Genomic DNA, 22,227 nt, shown 5'->3' on the forward strand with positions numbered 1-22,227 from the left:
AATTTGGTCTAGACAAATGCAAGACCCACGGATTGCACCAGGGAAAATTAGTCAAGCGAAACTACCAGCTGCAGAGTGGTAAAGAGATCGAAGCAATGGCAGAGGGAGTGGCCTACAAATACTTAGGGATGAAGTAGGCTCATCAGTTACACAAAAAGGAAATTAAGGCCTGCCTGACTGAAAAATACCATCAGAGATTTAGAAGCCAGCTGAAAGCAATACCTGAATGGACGGAACCCAGTGCAAGGTGATCACCCAAATTGAGTACATTGATAGACATGACCAGGTAGCCAGGATAATACATCAGAAGCTAGCAAGGAAATACCAGTTGGTCGAAAAAAGTGTACCTTACTACAAGTACGAACCCCAAGCAGTACTAGAGACCCCAATCCACAAGTTGTACTGCGACCATGCCATAATAACAGATAGGATAATCCCGCAGAACAGGCCTGACATAACCCTTGTGGACAAGAAGGAAAAGGCAATCTATGTGATTGACATAGCGGTACCCAACACTGGCAACTTGCAGAAAACCCAAGAGAAAAAAATCAGGAAGAACACGAACCTAAGACAGGAGATCAAAGAGATGTGGCATAAGCAACAAGCAACGACCATCCCGTCATCGTTTCAACCAAAAGTATGGTGCCAAATACCCTACATAACAGCCTAGCAGCAATAGGTCTCCCAGCGAACACCTACAAGGAACTTCAGAATGTAGCAATCCTGAACACCTGTAGGATAGTCAGAGAGTACCTCGACCAACAGTTACACCAGACATTACAACAAACACCCTGTGTACTTGGTAGCAATACCCGTCACGAGGTGGAACCTCCGAAACAGGGAGAAATAATAATAATAATAATAATAATAATAATAATAATAATAATAATAATAATAATAATAATAATCCATAAACACCTATGCAGCTCCATTACTAACATACTTCTTTTGGGTCATAGATTGGACTAACATTGAGCTAGAGGATATCATAGGAAAGACAAGGACAATAATCCAAGAGCAGCGACACCAGCAGAAGTCAGCAGTGGAGGGTCCAACAGCATCTCGGAAAGTGGGAGAAAGGGGCCTGATAGTGCAACAGAAAACAGCGATAGTTAATTTGAAGGATTACTTTGAGAACAACGCAGCACCACTCCACCCGGCCATAAGGAAGATAGATAAGTGGTATACCTCACTGAACCTAAAGGCAACTGAAAAATGACATCACCTAACTTGACAACCTCGTACTTGAAACTGTTAGCTCATGGACACTGACATGCACCTTTTAAATGCATGCCATGGAACACTGACCAGAAATTGACAAACCATTTAGTTTGTCAATTTCTGGTCAGTGTTCAAAATAATGATGCTTTATTATTTAACAAAATAATGTGCTTTCAATGAGACACACAGGAATCAACACCTAACTGTGACTTAGTCCTATCAGAGGCAATTAAACTGGACTTGACTGTCCAGACAGCGGCCATTGATAATGCAAGGAAGACCAAAGAAACACCCGGAGGAGGCAAAATAACACCAAATCTCAAGAAACACCCGGAGGAAGCAAAATAACTTCAAATGCCAGCCTCCTGAAAGTATTTCTTTTGTGGGTTAATGGATTCATTATCTGACAGTGATTGTTGACATTGGTGACCTGAACGGAGAGCTCTTGCCCTGTTCACTTTTATTCCCTATCCCTTGGGTAGGGGGAAAGGACGGTTTTCCGTCCTCTCCCCTCTTTTCTCCTGGTGGGGCTTGTCCCCACTGACCAGGTTGGGGTTGACTTCTCTATCATCCCCATATTTCTACCTGTCCTACCCCTCCTTCAGACTCTACTCCTACTCTAACTTGTCTCGAATTTTTTTACTTTATCTGTTTATTTTGTTTTTTATTATATTATTATATTTTTTCTATATATTTTTTTATTTATTATTTATTAATTTTTTTTATATTTAAAATTTTTTTTTTTTTTTTTTAGGTCCTTGTCTCTGAAATTTTCGGAAATTTGGTGGCAGGGTCTGCTAACTTAAGCCATCCCTCTAGGGCCTGGTCTGGGGGTAAGTGTGGACAAACAGGGTCCCACTAGGGACTTAACGGCTAAATGGTCAGAAGAACAACATAACATGACACTACACAACGCTGACACACACATTACACTTTTTAAACCTCTGGCCGTCACAGAGTTCTGTGCTACACAAACAAGTACACACCGCCGAGAGAGATGGGGGAAACCCCTGGGCCCGTTAGACATCGAACACTTTACACTTTGAACCTAAACGAGGAGTCCCTCCCGCCCAGACGGCAGAAGAAACGAAGGTAGAGAGATGGGCAAAGAAGACACTCCACTGCAGACACTGAAATGACCACCAACAAGATCACATCGATAACATTGCTTTCAATGCATGGCTAAAAAGCGGGACGCTCTTCTCTGAGACTGAAGGATTAATGCTGGCCATCCAAGACCAGGTAGTCAACACCAGAAACTATAGGAAATACATCTCAAAAGAGTCTGGAATATCAGATGACACATGTCGATGATGCCACCTGGCCTCAGAAACGATCCAGCACATCACAGGGGGGAGGATTCAAAGTGATCACCCAAAATGAGTACGCTCGTAGACACGACCATGTAGCCAGGATAATACATCCGAAGCTAGTGAGGAAATACCTGTTGACAGAAGAAAGTGTACCATACTACAAGTATGAACACCAGGCAGTACTAGAGACTCGAACCCGCAAGCTGTACTGGGACCGCGCGAAAATAACGGATAAGACCGTCCCGCACTACAGACCGGACATAAACCTTTTGGACAAGATGGAAAAAGCTATCTACCTGATTGACATAGCGGTTCCCATCAATCGTAATGTCCAGAAAACCCATGAGGAAAAAATTAAGTACCCGAACTTGAGACATGAGGTCAAGGAGATGTGGCATGTACAAGAAGTAACGACCATCCTGATTAGCGTGTCAACCACAGGTATGGTGCCAAAGGCCCTACATAGCAGCCTAGCAGCAATAGGTCTCAAAGAGAACACCTACAAGGACTCCAGAAAGTCGCAATCCTGAACACCTGTAGGATAGTCAGAGAGATCCTCGACCAACAGTAACACCAGACATAACAATCACCCTGTGTACTTGGAAGCAGTACCTGTCACGGAGTGGAAGCTCCCAATCATGGAGAAATATATAAGAGCAATAATAATAATAATAATAATAATAATAATAATAATAATAATAATAATAATAATAATAATAATTTATGCTATAGATTCATCCCAAAGAAGATAATAATTAAGTTAATCAATTTAATTTATAATCAGTTTTATTTACTTTAAAAGGCACGCACTCTTCGGCTGAAATGCATTTGAGGATAAATAAAGTTGTTGTTTTTAAACTAAGTTTTAAAATTTTTTCAGCTATACTTCTCTTAACTGTTTAACTAAACAAATAGTAGGTGAGTTACTTAAAAAGGAACTATTGCCATTGTTAACTTCAGAATAGTAACACAGTAAGTAGAAGGCATCGGGTTGGGGGTGAATCGGGAGGGAAGGTACTTGATCTTCTCTACAAGCATAAGTTTAAAACTTAGACAATATAAAGTTCTCTTAATCAACTTTAAATTAATTACAGTATTTATTCCACTAAAAGCGACATCTGTTCAGTTTAAATTTACTAAACCGGTACGGTTCGAGAGTTTCTGTATGTCGTGGTATTCTTATCCTTTCTTTTTGTTAAGTGTGGTGCATCTTTCTGGTAGTGCTATCTGGCTCATCCACACCACACTAGTTATTTGAGAAAATAAAATGCCACCTAAATTCGATCCTAGCGAAATTAAAGTTGGTAAGTTTGAATATTTAAAATATATGTAGGGTTAATGTCACGTTTTTAAGATGGAAATGATTGTCTGTTGTAAATGATTGTCTGTTGTTAAGATGTAAGCCTCAGTCCTGCTTTTATCACCGAAGAAATTTCTGCTTTCTGGGCGAGTTTTCGAGTTAAATAATTGCAGTTATATTTCATTATAGTATATTATAGTTCAGTTTTGACGCAGTAATAGAGGGGCCATTAGCCATAGTATGACCTGAGGTTTGCCACATGTTCGGTTTTGATTAGGAAATTTCCATGTTCAGTATTTGCGGTTATCGAATTGATCTGGTGTTATTTAATTAACGAAGTATTATTATTTTATAAGTTTGTTACATTCAGTTTTCGTTATAGTTCTTTTCCCTATTTCAACAAGTCTTACAACCGCTGCTGAGTGTTCAAAAATGTAAATTAAATATTTGGGGCCGGTCCAAGGTATTTCTTCATACCAGGCACAAAGATTTTTCGGCACCATTTATAAGGATAATATTATATATATTTTTTTTTCACCTCATTGTTCTTCTGATTTGGCGCCCCGGGTGCTAGCCCTGCTAGCTCGTACCTTAATACGGCACTGAAATGTACAAATAATGATGATTGTTGCAGTTAGGGATTGGAACTTTCAAAAGTAAAGAAGCAAAATAAAAAAAAAAAAAACCCTACTGTGTTAGTATAATTTTATTATATTACTATATATATTATATTACAATAGGAAACCCTTTTTCGTCACCAGTCATCACTGATCTGATAATAGTACTTTGGGTTTGGAGAAAACCCCCTCAATTAAAGTGCAAAGTAGGACAAAACTTCCTGGGATAAATAATAGGAAATTTTTAAACTGTAATTTTTATTCTTATTATTTGTAGTTCTTTAAGAATAAACACTTAAAGAACACTTCTCTGAGGTGTAAAATATTACATTCATTGTATCATAAGTCTGCAATAAGGAAGGCATTATAAGTGTTGTACTGTTGCACACATTAACACTTGCATTATAATTTATAACTCACTGTTTTACAGGAGAATAAAATTATTTACAGTCATAAAAATGAACATAATAAAAAGAAAATATCAAACAAATAAAGCACAATATTGAAAATCTCATTGTGTGAGGTTCATATTACATTCATTAAGGTAAATTAATAAGTTTCATATTATAATAAGGTAAAGTTCATTTTACTTCCACCTGATGCTTTACCCTACGACATTCAGAAATTCCTCAAAGGTCTTCCTCTCATTCACATAGTCCAGACAGATTCTTCAAATGCTTTGTGGCATGTTTAACTTATTTTCTTGGAGTCGGACCACAAGAATTTTTAATCATGGCTGTTGATACAAGAGCCTGACCCCTTTATAATACTTTCAATGGCCTTTTGGGTGGTCATGTCCCAAAAATCCATGGAAAGCAAGATTCCATAGGTTGTTTGTGTGATCCTCCTCATCAATAGTTGCTGGATGGATATTCCTCCCCTGTGGTGGAAACAGGGGAGGAATCATTCTCATACATACATACTGGAGGAAGTATTCTGCCAGGAAGAGCTGGTGACTGGATGCGACAAGTGCCGAACACTTATGTGCTACGAAAATAGTCCATTCAGCCTTCCAGGCATTCAGCAGACTTGGAGTAACAACAACTTGGAGGAATTCCTGAATGCCATAGGTCACAGCATCAGGTGGAAGTAATTTTTTTTTTTTTTGGCTGATGCTGCATAAGCTCATACACTTGCTTTCTTGCATCACATGCCACTACTACTACCTTATTATAATATGAAACTTATCAATTTACAATATTGAAAATCTCATTAAGTGTGAGGTTCATTTTACATTCATTAAGGTAAATTAATAAGCTTCATATTATAATAAGGTAAAGTTCATTTTACTTCCACCTGATGCTGTGGCCTACGATATTCAGAAATTCCTCAATGGTCTTCCTCTCATTCACATAGTCTGGACAGATTCTTCAAATGCTTTGTGGCATGTTTAGTTTTTTCTTGGAGGCTCACCATGAGACTTCTCAATCAGGGCTGTTGATACAAGAGCCTGACTCCTAATACAATGGCCTTCCAGATAATAGGGTGGTCATGTCCCAAAAGCCTATGGAAAGCAATGGGGTAATGTATGCTACAGTACAATACTTATGCCTTCCATATTGCAGGCTTATGATATAATGAAGGTAATATTTTACATCTCAGAGAAGTGTTCTTTAAGTGTTTATTCTTAAACCTTAATGAACGTAAAATGAACCTTATGCTTAATAAGATTTTCAATTTTGTACTTTATTTGTTTGATTTTTCATAGATACGGTGTGATGTTCCTTTTATTATGTTAATTTTTATGATTGTGTAAATTTTGTTCTGTAAAACAGTAAGCTATAAATTTATAATGCAAGTGTTAATGTATGCTACAGTACAATACTTATACCTTCCTTAGGTTTATGATATAATAAATGTAATATTTTGCATCTCAGAGAAGTGTTCTTTAAGTGTTTATTTTTAAAGTACTACAAATAATAAGAATAAAAATAATGGTTTAAAAATTTCATATTATTTGTCCCAGGGGTTTTTGTTCTCTTTGCACTTTAATTGAGGGATTTTGTCCTGCACCCATAGTAGTTCGTACTGTGCATGGGTTGAGAAGATGAAAAAAGATACTTGGTTTGATATTAGACTTTAATTTCTGTACATTGTAATTTTCAGGAAATACTTAAGAATGGATATTGCTCTAGATATGAAGAAGAAAAGTTGGTTCTGTGAGTTTAAAGTTGGACGATGGTAAAAAGATGTTGACTGGTTGTGGCATGTATTCAGACTGGTTTGGAAGAGAGAGAGCTGGAATTACAGAAGACAGTTCAGAAGAACGTTGCCTATGGAAGTATCTATAGAAAAGGCACGCAGCATAAATGGAATGTCCATGAGACAGGAAGTGGAGAGACTGTTAGTTCTTTAACAGTCTCTCCACTTCTCTGTTCTTTTCAGTGGAATCTAAAGCTCCAGATGTGGGAACAATATTCCATGGTAGGGCAGATTTGCAATTTGAACAGAGTGAATTGGGAAGGAGAGTAATGCAAAGAGAAAATCCAGTTAGATGCACAGGAAGCAAGATTAGAAGTCAGGGTAATCCCCATTAGAGATGTGATCTTGTCTAGAAATCAGTGTCATTGAACATGAGCATAAGAATCCTTTTTTGCAAGATATGACAGGGCTGAGTTTTAGGATTGAAATCAACTAAGTTATCTTTGCATTACTGGAAAATTATTTGGGGATTAGCTTTTAAGGAATTGGTAGTGGTTATTTGAGAAGTAGAAGCTGTTTGTGCAGGGCAAGGTTTCTCAAACTGGAAGGTGGAATGCAATGAGATATCATCAGCAAAACTATGGATGAGATTCCCAGTTAATGGAACAAAGTCATTAATATACAAGAGGAAAAGAGTGGGAGAAAGAACTGAACCTTGGGGAACACCTGCATTAGTGAAGAAGTCAGAAGACAGCCATCTACCATCACCCACAGTGAGTGGTCAAAGAGAAAACTGGATACCCAATTACAAAAAACAGTCGACAGATCATAAGATAGAAGCTTATTAAGAAAACCTTTACAAAAAACACAAACTGCTTTTGTTTCACAAATCTTTTCCATTGACTTTGTATATAGATGGAGTGGTAGATGACTTTCATCAACCGGTGAAATACCACCACTTTGCTTATTGGAGGCTTGAAGTGGTGAAACCCATGTTTAGTCTCTAGAGCAAAGTTTCTGGTATCCCCCCCCCCCTACTTTTCCTTCAACCCATGCACGGTACTAAGTACTATAGGTTGATACCTTTCGTGTTTGGGGTTTTCATAAAAAAAAAAAAATATATATATATATATAGATGGGGTAATATAAGCCAGTATATCACTAGTGGATCGATACCATTCTGGTGATCGATCCACTAGTGATATACTGGCGACACCATTCTGGTGATCACTGATTAGATGGAAGGTTTCTAGATAGTTTGAGTTGGTGATTAATAGACTTCTCCATTACTTTAGAAAGAGTAGAAGTAAGTGCAACGGGTCGATAATTGGATGGTTGGGATTTGTTACCCTTTTAGGAAGTGGTGGCTGGATATGAGAAAACTTCCAATCAGAAGGGAAAACACCTTGAATAAGAAAATGAAAAGAGCCAACACAGAACAGGAGTAAGCTCAGCAGTTTAAGATGTTAAGAACATCTTAGATGTTAAGAACATGCAAAGAAATATCAGGACCTGGCACTTTCTCGGCATCAAGACTTTAAAATTCTTCTGACATCCTTTGGAAGACCACAGGAGGCATTGAATAGAGATAGGGCTTACAATAGCAAGATTCCAGGATCCCGGTATTCAGGATAATTTTTTTCCGGTATTCAAATTCCGGTATTGATACAAAAATACCGGTTTTGTGGTACTAATTTAAAAAATAATCCATGATATATTCACATAAAGGGCATAAAATAGACAACAATAAATCATTAATACTGCTGAATTTGCAATTGAAGGATTGTTATACCCAGTACAAATGCAACAGAAACCTGAAAACGTCATGAAACTGTGAGACAAAAAATCTTACAAATATTCTTAGTGAGTATAGTGTGTGTGGAAGTAAAGCACTTAAGGAAACATCATTATGAAATATTTCCATTTGTGGCAGTAGGCCTGGTAGTGCACTTAAGGAATATAGTGAACAGTGGTATGGCAGGTGCGGAAGGGTTAAAATTAAAAGCTTCTGAACAATAGTTTAATCCCTCTTCAGTTACATCGCTGCTCGAGGATGTGACACTTAGTGCATTTTGGGGAAGGTGTCGGTATGGAGGTATTCAAAGGTATTGTGAACAGGTGATCTTGAGGTAAAAGATGAAAGCGTTTCGTTGTGTGGGAAAAATATTCTGTTTTTCCCACCAAAGAAGAAGAGTGAGTTTAATGAATAACACCGTGATTGGGTCAAGTTTAAATTAGATAGGGGGAAATACATAAATGCATGCAAACTCCTCTAGGGTTTACACATAAGTTTGCATATAAAAAAGTAGTACAAGGGGCAATTGTAACTTGCAATCAATTCAATAAATAAATAAATGAGAAGGAAATAAATAAGGTGCTTGCACCAAAAGAGGGGTTTGTGGTGGTTGTTTGGAGGGGTTGCAGACTTCCAGTTGTAGTTCTGTGTTCAGTTTGGGTCCAGTTCTGGGAGTGTCCAGTTATATAGTGAAGGGTTCTGCTGGGCATTGAATAACAAGCCAGCAGATAATGCCCTGGCTTCTACTACTGCTGTGGTAATTTCCTTCAGTATTGACAGAGAACTGTTCTTGAAATCCCGAAATAAGGCAGTACTGGAAGAGCTATGCAGCAGAGATGCAGAGTTCAACTAAGAAGAGAGAGAGACACATCACCGCACTCTGTGGAATGAATCACACTGAGAAAGAACAGGAAGGTAAGTCCTGAACTGTGATTTATTGGAAATGGTACTTAGATGAAGTGGGAGATTATTTTAGAGTAAGGTTGAAGTTGAAGAAACACGAGAAATAAGGAATTTAGCATTGAGTTGGTTTATTGGTTGAAGTTGTAAAGAAAATTGATATTGCTAAATTAAGAAAATTGTTAGCATTAAGTTATGGATTGCTATTGTGAAGAGAATTGATATTAGTGATTAAGAGAGATATTAGGAAGTGATTAAGGTTGATTTAGTTTAGTGTTTGAAGCTGTAGAGAGAGTTCAGATTGTGAATTGAGAGATTTTATGGAAATGACAGCATGTATTAACAGATAAAATGAATAGATTGGATGTAAATGAACACCAATTATGTATTGTAAGTAGATTTGTATGATAAATGACATTTGTTTTATATTTGTGTCATTGCTCTTGAGAAACTGACAGCTCACATGTTATATATATATGATATATAATATATACACTCATGTGGGGAGGGAATGTCCCTCACCTCCTGGAAATTCTCATTTTTTAACGCAGTCAGGTAGCTTGTGGGGCTTAGTGCTTGAGGGGAGCTGCTGTACGAAAATCATAACAATGGCCTCTGATGACGATACTCAAGTACAGGAAAATAAAAATTAATAAATACCCCCCACCCCAAACAACTTAGATTTGGCTTCCTTGCCAAGCTTAACCGTCAGTCCCTTTCTTTCGTTAATATGGATATAGTGCCATAAAAAAGTCAAAAAGGAAATATTTTTTATTTTTGATAAAAAGGAAATAAGATTTTTTGAAGATGAGGGAATGAGGGGGGGGGGTTAAACTGCAACTTGTCTACGACTATCTCAGTACAAAGCACCAACCAACAGAGAATCCAAAAGGACGTTTTCTGTCGCTAATTAAATGTGCCAAAATTAGATCCAGGTTAAACGATAACCCTATTGAGTTTCTTAGAGCTCACTTTATTCGGAGCTGGTGTGGATGCTTATTTTTTTGTTTTTAGAATAACTGCATGTTTAATAATTTTTGCTAGAATATTTATTATTGTAATAAAAGTTTGATTTGAAATGTGAATTCAAGTAATTACTTTTTTTTTTTTTCCTTACTTTATTGCACTTAATTGTTATCAAAATTTATTGTGAAAAATGTGTTTGTTTTTTTTTGGAATACCGGTATCCTGGTTTCATAAATTAAAAATATCAAAATACCGGTATTAAGGTTTTGACTGGTATTGTGAGCCCTAAATAGAGGGTACTGGGGGTGGTGGGACTAGTTTACCAAGATCACCAATGCACGAGTTGGAAGAAAAATAGGATGCTAGCAGGTCAGCTTTATCTTTGGAACAAGTGGCAATAGAACCCATCTTGTTTTGATACAGGTGGACAAAAGTTGTGGCCACTAGCTTTGGCAAGAGACCAGTATGCTTGGCTACCATTTGGATGGGAATCAAGTTTTCTACTCTTGCCTGTTCAAAATCTAGTTTGCACTGATTTTGCTATTTAACTGCTTTACTATTGTTTGCGAGCTTTGGTGTAGGTGAAAAATGAACCTTGAGATTTAGAAACAAGCCAGTTGCGATATGCAACATTCTTTTCTTGTGAACAGCCTTAGCACATTTATTGGAAAACCAAGATTTAGATAAAGGACAAGATTTTAAGGTGGAATGTGGAATAAAGGATTCCATCCCTACGAGAATAAGTTCACTGACACAATCTGAGCAAACATTGACATCAGAAGATTTGAAACAGAAATCCAACCAAGAAAAGAAATCTCACAGATCATCCTATTTTGCATTCTTGTAATGTCAAACAACACAAGGTTGAGAGTGGCCATGAGAGAAAGGTTTCATTGGAGAAGAGACCATAATCAAGTTGTGATCTGAGGTGCCTGGAGGAACACTCACCTTGACTGTGTACTTAGAAGGGTTGTTTTTTGAGAAAAAGATCTGCATGGTTAGGATTGTCTGGTAGTAAATGAACACTGTGAGTTCATTGGTAATTGCCAAAAAAGAGTCTCAGCCTCTAGGCCAGCTAGGTCTGTCTGACTGACTAGTAAATGGAAGCTAGCTGGAGTTGTGAACGTTAAAATCACCAAGAGAAATTTATTTTGCTGTTAGGAAAGTTGGACTGGAGGAGGTCAAGTTTCAAAGAGAGGAAATCAGAGTTCCAAGTGATTAGTGGAGTTGGGAGAATATGGGCAACAGACGAACTTGACAGAATGTGTTAGAGAGATTTTAAGCTAGAGGAGATTCCAAATTACTAAGTCTGACAGGGAATATCAGAATGGACACATGCACAAGTACCACCTTTGAAACGAAAGGAATCTTACAGTGAATAATTCGGACAATTGAGATGAGCAGTAGTTGAATTATATGATAACTGGGATTCTGCCAGAAAAAGTATATGGTGTTTGGCAGACTAAGTGGAAATGGACATCATTGAGATTAGAACTGAGACCATGTATATTTGTGAAATGAATGAGGAAGAATTTTGGAGGTTTAGATCTTTTTGCAGATAAGTTTGTTCTATTTGTTTAAAAATTCATGGTGTATTCGGAAGTAAGAAAAGGTGGCAAGTACATGCTGTATGAAGTAATGAAATTTTTGAATATGGCGTACAAGTGGTAAAAATATATCTAGCTCCTTAACATAACGTGGCCTTGACAGTACTCCTAGCATACACACTACTCGGACTCCCTCCAGTTGCTACCTGTCAGAGTAGAGGCAGAGAGATTATACAGTATATCCAGAAGCATCCCAGAGAGTTACCAAAGGGTTCAGTCCAGTGGACTACCTAGCGGCTGGCCTGCAAAACCGTTTTTGAGCTCTACCCTCGAAATGTAAGTAAGATTGGATCTTGACACAATGTCCGTCATAACCTCAAAATACATCAATCATACTACATGATGGAAGAGATGGGGTGGTTTGCCTCAACTTTGCTCTGTAGTCTAAACATGTTTTCCATCACTTCAAGTCCCGATGAGCAAAGTGGTTGTATTGCACCAGTTGAAGAGTCATCTTCCACCTAGTATTGATTGGTAACAGTGTCGGCATTCCACCATGTGGTGTGGGTGCTACACCTTGGTCCCTGCTTACTTGTGCTAGGTGCCGTATTTCAGGACTTGCACAAGGGGATTTATGCCCAGAGTTACTAACATTCCCACTGTTGTGAAGGTAGATGTAAATTGAATAACTCCAGAAGTGCATAGGGAAACTGATAAAATCTTTAATTTGAGCTTTTGAGAGAGAACTCCAAGAACTTTAAATTGCCTTGTCCTTTTCACTTATTAGAAAACCCATCAACTGGGAATTACTACAATTGTCAGCAGAGGGAAAAGCACTTCCAAGGTTACGCTGAGTAATTTGTGACTGGCTAATAACCTGATACAGTGAATTACTTTCTGTGTAAGATTGATTGCTGGATTTCATTTCTGGAAAAATGACTATTCAAAACTAATTAAAGGTTACTAGGCATAACTCAGATTATCATATACTATATCGAACATAATTCTATCAATGCTGACTTTTCTAATACAAACTGTAGGCTTTCTTCCAAAAGGCATTTTTTCCCTTTCATTACAATACAGCTTTTTCTTGACATCTATCTACCAAACTTATAACATCTAACATTACAACATCCTAGAATATTGTAATTGTCTTCTTGTTGCATTAAGTTTCAAGTCAGAATTTACAGAATTCAGTATAGTACAGAAGGTATATACTTTTGACTTTTTTAGGCACATTTGAACAAACATTTGCAGATACGTGTGTGCGCATGTATGTGTGTATATATATTAATTAAAATTAATAGAATGTAAAGAGATAACAAAAAAAGGAATATGTATTAATTTGGTTTCTGTTGGTTATAGAAAGCAAATTTACACATGCAGATATCTATTTCTGCTTGCTTTTGGCTTGCTCTTTAAAGTATTCCAAAAGTTTTAGGTATATATTCCTTCAATGCTCTTACTCTCATTTTCTCTTTAATGTTTTTATATTTATGTACTGGTTTTCATTGTATTTGCTTTTTTCAGGGCTTATCCATTCTGCTGATCTGTTTTAATTTATACATAACTCAATTTACATTATGTATATATACATAAGCTATAGAACGAACTGAAAATAGAAGGCTGAGATGGTTTGGACATCATCTACACGAATGAAGAGAGATCGCCTAAAGTTTTATGGGTGGATACCACAAGGCAAGAGAAGATGAGGATGCTCTAGCAAATCATGGAGGGTGCAATATCATTAGCTATGAGAGAGAAATTTGAAAGTTGAAGATGCCCAAGTCCTGGCAACTTTGGAAAATGAGAACTACAAGACAATCTGTCATATCAAGTCGAACATAGAGATATATGCATAAGCACTTATTGTCTGTGTCCATCTATGTATGTTCTCTCTATCTGTTTGTATCAACTCCTAATGGATAGATTTTCATGAAATTTTTTACTGTATTTAGTTCTTTTAGAAAGATCAGAAAGAACGTTGGCCATCCCCAAATTTCGTGAAAATTAGACATATAGAAATCTGACAATTACTTCATTTTCCATGCAGTTTGTTTAGGAAAAAAAATTTATAGATGTGATTTTAATGCAGTATGGTTAGCTTTAGACAGCCTTTTGCATGTATTGTTATGAAATTCTTGAACATGGTTTTTCTAGTGGCGAGAGAGAGAGAGCCTTAAAGCAAGTTATATACCTTAGCTTTTTATATCTTGTAAAGATGCAAATACTTGTGTTAATTTGTATTACATATTCAAATTGTTTCTTTTTAGTCTACCTGAGGGTTGTTGGTGGTGAAGTTGGTGCAACTTCCTCTCTTGCACCAAAAGTTGGACCTCTAGGCTTGGTAAGTTAAGTTTTCATATATGTTAAAGAACACTGAACACATGTTAAACACTGAATTATCTCCCTTAAAATAAAGGCACAAATGTTGAAAGGACATCACATGGTTGTTCATAATGAATTATTATTATTAGCCATACGGTGCAAGGAAGCCCGAGGCTTTTGCTGCACCAGCCAAAAAAAAATTCAATTATCCTGTGTGTGTGTGAGAGAGAGAGAGAGAGAGAGAGAGAGAAAAAACAAGAGTCAGAAGTAGAAGGAATGAAATCCATACATATCAGATCCCTAGGAAATCATGGAGGGAGGGTACAGTATCATCAGCTGAGAGTTAGGTATCAGTAATATAATTTTAGGAGTAGTAGCCTTGAAAGCTCATTGGGGATGTCTCAAACACTCCAGGCAGCCCCTCAATATATTTTACAATATAATATATTGTAAAAAAAAAATAATACATTGTAAAAAATAAGAATACATTGTAAAAACATTCTGTTAAGTACAAAAAACATGTCATTGAGAATCTTATGGTGCTGCATTGTAAAGCTACTAAAATAGGACCTGTCAAGAGGGAGGTTACTTAAAGCATTTTTTTTTATTATTATTTGAAAATTAACTGCTACACAATGTTTATAAAATTGTGTTTACTATATGTATAATATTGTAATTTATAGTATCAAAATGTTAATTTAAAATTGAAGGCAAACCTCTCTCAAAATTTTACTATACTCATCCTCAAATTGGTAATGTCAGTAGAGTTTAAATGTTTAAAAGGTTCATAGAATTAAATTTGAATCTCCAAAGAAATGTGGACATAACTTTTGTTTGTCAAATTATAAAACCACAAAGCTAAGAAACATTTCAACTGTAATTTTGTAACTTTTTGGTCTGATCATTCTGTCGATTTTAGAATTTAAAAAAAAAAAAAAAAAGGTAGACTTGATAAATTTAGCTGTTTTAAAAAACAGGTAAACTTATCAAGTCAGGTCTCCTGCCAGTTAGATATCTTGTGCTCTGGGAATTTAGCATAGGAAATCTGAATTTGAGCAGGAAATTGACAGGACTACAACTGCATTAAGGTAAAGAATGGAAGTTTTTCACATTTCCTCTTAATTCTAAAATTGGCTGAAAACTTGTTACATTCCCAATGTTTCTTCACTTAATGGTTTTATACTTTGACAAACCAAGTTTATGCACATGTTCCTTTGAGGGATTCTAATTGATGTTTTTTTACTCTTTTAAATTTGCTTTTAAACATTTAACCCCTTGTTCTCCATTATGGATTTGAAGATGGGTACTATATAGTAAAAGTAACGGGTTTTGCCTTAGTTTTAAAATGTAGGGGTTTCTTTTAGTTATAAAAATGAGATAAGACTGCTGTGTATTATGCATTCATTATTTATCGATTGAGAATTGCTTGTAGTGTTATTCAAGTTTTTTTTTTTCTTAAGCTTCTGTGCCAGTAAGCCATTCTGCTTTCACCTAGCCATAACTCTCAGTATCTTTTGTGAAAATTTTTTGCCAAATTTATCTAGTACCTTGTAACAGGTAAATCTTATTGCCAACTATGCTTCACCTGGAATATACAGGAGATCCTCATTATCCGAGGATAATTGGTTCCAGAAAATTCCACTTAACCCGAGCCAGGTCCGCCCTGTTTTTGTCTAATTTTTAACCCTAACTCGAAAGTTGCTCCCCCCCCCCGAAGAAAACTAATAATTTTCATAATTTCTACTCAATTTTCCAAATTGAAACTCTCAATATACATAAACAGAAGTATATTCTTTGATTTCCTACCTTTAGCGCTCAGCAAAAACTATTAATTCACTCTAAAACAGCAAAAATGTACGATCACATTTCAATTTACTAAATTTTGATGTCGGCAAAACAAGATCCAAGCTTTGAAAATAAAACGCGTTACAGCATTAGTTCAAAAATTCGCGCGTCAGCTCGGCGCCTCTGGCTAAAACGAATCAACGCACGCAGAGAGATAATTGACTGGTCAAGCTTACGTCATTAGGGTTACCAAGGTGATCCAAGGAGAAAATGAAACTGTAAACAACTTTCGTGGAAAACAAACAGTTGAGCATCATTACTTGCGAACACTAATTTGCATGGCTCACTCACAACAGTAGCTTTATTGCTTTTCGTAATTGTTCTACGAAAGAATTGCAACGAATTGGTTTTGAAAAACTAAAATATTGCATTTCCTTTCTTCAATATGTATTATCTACTAAAAAAAATCAAGGAAATTCATCTACTGGAAGCTATACTGGAAACGGAAAGAAAAAAACTGATCACTACAATGCGCATTTCATAAAAAAGTTCGCTTTATTGTAATTGTTTCTAGAGGACTAAATCGGAACAGCAGTTTCATGGATGTATATTTGATCTTCTTACGAAATTTCAAGAAAATATTTGTATTCATAGCTGCGTTATAAACTTCGAAAACTGATATCGAAGGAACTTCACATGCATCTCACCTGGTGTACAAACGAAAAAAAAAAAAAAAAATGCGCAGCTAGTAACAGATTGTGAGAACAATCCATTACTCGTAGTGAGGGATTGGGAAATTGTAAGTAATTGTTATTGAATACTTCAATATTTCCTTGATATGCATTCGATATCATAAAAAAATTTCCAGAGAAAAATTGAATTTTCATTATCACACAACGCCCGAAAAATTCACCAAAAAATGTCATGTGTTTCAATGTTTGAATTCCATTCTGAGCTGCAAATGTAATTTCACTTCTCTTGCGCTGACAGAGTAGCCGTTCACCGAATGAAGAAAAACAGGGTTCGTTTTCATGAAATTTCCAATTCCCTTCTTTCACTTGAGGGAAAAAAAATTCCTTAGGGGAGGGAGTCCACCCTTTCTAGTCCGACCCTGGAGAGAGAGAGGGAGAGAGAGAGAGGGAGAGAGAGAGAGGGAGAGAGAGAGAGAGAGAGAGAGAGAGAGAGAGAGAGAGAGAGAAATAAAAAATACCCTTTTGGTGGGGAGAAGGCCAAGAGATTGTCAAAGGTCCAGAGTGCTAACTTTCATTTATATTATTATTTATTTTATTTTATTTATTATTATTATTTTTTTTTTTTCTTGTGTTGTTCTAGCAATCCATCCTGGATTGGGGCTTCTCTGGCCCGGGATAGTGCTTCTCCTCTTTTCTCCTTCCCTCTCTTCATCTTATACAAGTTTTTCTTTCCTCCCTGGGAAACTTTTTTTTTTGGCTGATGCTGCATAAGCTCATACACTTGCTTTCTTGCATCACATGCCACTACTACTACTACTAGTAGTTCCCCAGGGAGGAGGGCGTGCAGTTAGCAGGGGAGATCTTGCCCTCCTGCTAGGGACGAGTACCTGGAGGCAGTTGTCCAGGTGATCGCTGCTTCCAGGTAGCCAGAATGCCCAAATACAACATCACAATACAGAACACACACATAAGCTCACAAACAGTTTTTCTTTCCTGTCACTTTCTCCCGTGCGGGATGAAAAATTTTTTTCTCTCTCTCTTGCCTTCCTTTTCATCTGTCTTCATCCAACATGGGATATTCCTAAGCGGGATGGTTTTTTTTTTTTTTCACGACACACACTGGCCTTACCCTGACAATGCGTAAAAACTGAACAGAGCAACGAGGCCGAGATGAACTTTTGTTCTAGGAGCCGCCCATACAAAAACAAAAAATAAATAAAGAAAATAAATAATAATAATAAAAAAAAAAAACAGCATTGCAGCTCTAAGTCAGCTTCATCCTAGGATGCCGAAACTGCAATTGTTTTAGAGAACAATATTTTGCATTTTTACTTTCTAACATTATTTTGCATTATAGCTCTGTTACAATATTTTGCTTCGTTTCTTTATATTATTGCTGTAGGAAATGATATCGGTGTGCACGACGTTTTATCACAGATGCTGGAGTTCTAATTAGTCAGTTCATCCTAGGATGTGGAAGTACTAATTAGTCCGATTTTGGTCTGGCGCTCATTTGATAAAAAATCCAGAATAATTCCTCTGGAAATATTAGCTAGTGAACTGCATTATAAATTTCAAACATCGCCGTATTGCTTATCCTTTGAGTGACCGCGTGTTTTCGCCTTTTATTGTAGACACTTTCTTCCAGTCAGTAAAATCATTATTATACCTATAAAGTAATTCATTATGTTGGGGCAAACCGTTTTTGCTCCTAATTGATGTAGCACTTTCGAATTTCGCAAAGTGGATTATTTGAACACAACATACATTAGAAGGTCGGTAAAAGAGTTGATAATTGATGGGCAGCATTCCGACAAACAAATTTTCTGTTTATATTCCGTGATGACCACATGGTCAGAGATCCCGAAATATAGAGAGAGGGAGGGAGGGAGGGAGAGAGAGAATACAAGAAACCGCATTGACTCATGTGCCAAAAACCACAGTAAAACAGTAAAAGTGTTGGGGAGTAAGTCTATTTGTCAGCGGAGTTTATCTGTTTATTGCAGCTCAGAACAACTTTATGACCATGGATAGTGAATTTATTCGGCTTCTGAACTTCTCCCTTTGCAATGACATCAAAGCGTAACAAGCAAATATCTTCTAACAATACTTTTTGAGCACACGTTAGTCGTAATCTGTTAGCTTTTGTATTGTTAGAAATATTGCAGTTTTGTGAACAATACACATTTCAAAAAAGAACGTTATTCATAGCGGATGATTTTTTTTTCTTTTGATGCACCAGTTTTCAAAGTTTATAACGCAGCTAAAAACAGATATTTTCTCGAAATTTGGTTAGAAGATCAAACCCAGGAAACTGCTGTTCCGATATTGTTTACTAAAAACAATTACAATAAAGCAAAAATTTTTTTTTTATCAAATGTGCATTGCAGTGTTATCAGTTTTACACCAGTTTTTTCCGTTTCCAACAGATGAATTTCCTTTATCTTCTGTTCGTAGGAGCAATACGCGTTGAAGATAGGAAATACGATCTGTTCACCTTTGATAAACTGTTATTACTGTATCGCTGTATTGCTTCTTAGGTCAAAAACAGCTCCCCGGCCGTCTTTTGTTTATTTACACTTCTCCCTTCTGACTCCATGCGAGGGAGAGGTCACGTGATTTATACTTCCCACGCGTTGCGGGTATTCAGGCGGAGTTGTTTATCTGAACTGCTACTCTCTGTGAAAAGAAATTTGCGTGCTTCACACCAAGAAACGAATCAAATGTCGGGTTTCATAAGCTCTAGGCTAATTAGGGTGGGGATAAAAAAATTAATTGAAAAGGCCTAAAAAAATGCATACTTGATGTCACATTTTTGTCATTTGCATGAAATTCAATAGAAGGTTTTGAAAATTTAAGTGGGAAAATTCAAGAAAACAGTTCTGGCTCCAACTATAGCGAGTTTCAGCTTTGTAATTAGAGTAAAAATTATAGAATTAACTTTCTGAACCCAGTTGGGGTTGGAACGTACCCCAGCGGACGGGAATAAGGTTAAAACAGGGACCAATTTTCGTAATGTTTATTATGTAAATAAAACTAAATGCAACAAGGCATAGCATTTTAAAAGTTTAAGATTCTATATAATATTGGTGTAGATACACCATAGACAACTCTTAAAGAAAAACTGTGATACATGTAGTAGTGTGGAAAGCATTATTTCATCTGTATCTCATATTGTGCTCATCCTTCACAGCGAGTTGCCCATGTATTGTACCTCGAATAAGTAACGTAGCGAGAACTTTTTACTTATTCTCGGTGGGTGCCACCACCCAGACAACACTGTTTCAAAGCTGTTTGGCTTTTCATTGGTGGGTGGGCAGGTACCCTGGTATTGCAAGTGATGTGTTTCTTATTTGAGGTAGCGCAATATATGGGCAACTTGTTGTGAAGGATGAGTAGATATGGTGTATCTACACTGATATTATATAGTAATGTTTATTATGTAGTACATACATAGTAAAAAATGGATGAAGCAACTGAAAAATGAGAAAATTATTTTATCAGACATTTTTTATTATATGTTACACAATGTAAGGATAATTTAAGTAAAGTTCATTGAAGTTAGTTTTTTTTTTTTTTTTTTCAGTTGTACGAATAAAGAATGAATCCAGAGTTGTTTGTGTTGGTTTTTTTTTTCTTTTTTTTTTTTTTTTTTTTTTCAAGTAAAATTGTGTTGTAGCATTTAGTTATGTCTTTAACTTTATGCTTAACTTTTGTTGCATGATTATGAAGAAGATTGTTTTCACAAAAAATATTCTCGCAAAAAAAAAATTGGTCAATTTTCTCAAGGGAAAAACCTTTAATTCTTTAATTTTCAAATCCTCTTAACTGCAGGGACTTGGATAATGAATACTTTATATGTATAAGACATCCTGTATATGTCCTACTTTTAGCTATCAAAACTCTTAATGCAAAATTCACTTAGTGCGAACTGTGTTGGTTAGCTCCTCACATTTTGTGTTACTAGTGTACTTAGTACCCTCTATCTTGGCACACCTTCATTCTTTTATAGTGAAGATGTGAATGCTTATAGGGTTATATTAAAGGGAACAGATGCCTTCGGTGTCACAAATTTTTGTTTTGGTTCCATCCTACCTACTTCCTAACTTTTTTTTTTTTTTTTTGTAGCATAGATGCTACAAAAAAATTATTTCTATTAAATAAAGATCTTTGCTGTTGAAGTTAAAATAATCATTTTTTTTTTTTAACCAAATTTCATTGTGATTAAGTGGATATTTTAAGCTTTTGCACTAGTAAACCACTCTGCTTCTATCTAGGTGATTGCCTAGTGTATCTAGTGCTTGATAACAGAAAATCATATTGCAAACTATCTTCCACTAGGAATATGTAATGCTAAATTAATTTAACACACTGTTTGAGTTAGCTCCTCACATTTTGTGTTAATAGTTTCTGAGTAATTATTACCCTCTTTCTTGGCACACCTTCATTCTTTTCAAGTGAAGATGTGAATGCTTATTGGGTTACATTAAATGGAACAGATGCCTTCGGTGCCACAACTTTTGTTTTGGTTCCATCCTACCTGCTTCCTAACATTTGTTTGTAGCATAGATGTATTGGGTTGGGATTGTTACAGATTTGTATTAAATACAGATCTTTGCTGCTGAAGTCAAAGTAACCATTTTTTTTTTTAACCAAATTTCATTGATTAAACTTAATTTTTTTTTTAAGCTTTTTGTGCTAGTAAATCACTCTGCTTCTTTCTTTCTAGATGTAACCCATGATACTTTTTGAGAAAATGTTTTGCCTAATATATCTAAGGCAATAAGATAAATCACATTGCAAACTATGCTTCACCAGGAACATGTATTCTGCACTTCTAAGTTAATTTTTGACTGTCAAAACCCTTAATGTGAAATTAATTTAACACAAACTGAGTTAGCTCTTCACATTTTGTGTTAATAGTTTCTGAGTAATTATTACCCTCTTTCTTGGCACACCTTCATTCTTTTCAAGTGAAGATGTGAATGCTTATTGGGTTACATTAAATGGAACAGATGCCTTCGGTGCCACAACTTTTGTTTTGGTTCCATCCTACCTGCTTCCTAACATTTGTTTGTAGCATAGATGTATTGGGTTGGGATTGTTACAGATTTGTATTAAATAAAGATCTTTGCTGTTAAAGTTAAAATAACCATTTTTTTTTTTTTTTAAACCAAATTTCATTGTGATTAAGTGGATATTTTAAGCTTTTGCACTAGTAAACTACTCTGCTTCTATCTAGGTGATTGCCCAATGTATCTAGTGCTTGATAACAGAAAATCATATTGCAAACTATGTTTCACTAGGAATATGTAATGCAAAATTAATTTAACACACTTTCTGAGTTAGCTCCTCACAATTTGTGTTAATAGTTTCTGAGTAATTATTACCCTCTTTCTTGGCACACCTTCATTCTTTTCAAGTGAAGATGTGAATGCTTATTGGGTTACATTAAAGGGAACAGATGCCTTCGGTGCCACAACTTTTGTTTTGGTTCCATCCTACCTGCTTCCTAACATTTACTTGTATCACAGATCTTTATTAAGTAAAGATTTTTGCTGCTAAAATCGAGATCTGATTTTCTTAATTGTGATAAATGTGACCTTACTTAAAAACGTTAC

At 36.1% G+C, this 22,227-nt stretch overlaps 1 protein-coding gene across 1 annotated transcript in view; it reads left to right on the top strand.

Moving 5' to 3' along the window:
- The first annotated feature begins 3,692 nt into the window (after nucleotides 1–3,692).
- RpL12 (ribosomal protein L12) overlaps nucleotides 3,693–22,227 on the top strand; it is a 45,215-nt gene continuing 26,680 nt past the window's right edge. Inside the window, exons 1-2 of the mRNA XM_090382511.1 lie at nucleotides 3,693–3,838; nucleotides 14,075–14,148. Coding sequence (XP_090238637.1) covers nucleotides 3,802–3,838; nucleotides 14,075–14,148 — 111 coding nt within the window. The 5' untranslated portion in view covers nucleotides 3,693–3,801. The remainder of the gene's footprint in view (nucleotides 3,839–14,074; nucleotides 14,149–22,227) is intronic.

This window comes from Mastigoproctus giganteus, chromosome 10, assembly GCF_048544385.1.
Source record: "Mastigoproctus giganteus isolate SK-2022 chromosome 10, ASM4854438v1, whole genome shotgun sequence".
In the NCBI taxonomy this organism is placed as follows: Eukaryota; Metazoa; Arthropoda; class Arachnida; order Uropygi; family Thelyphonidae; genus Mastigoproctus; species Mastigoproctus giganteus.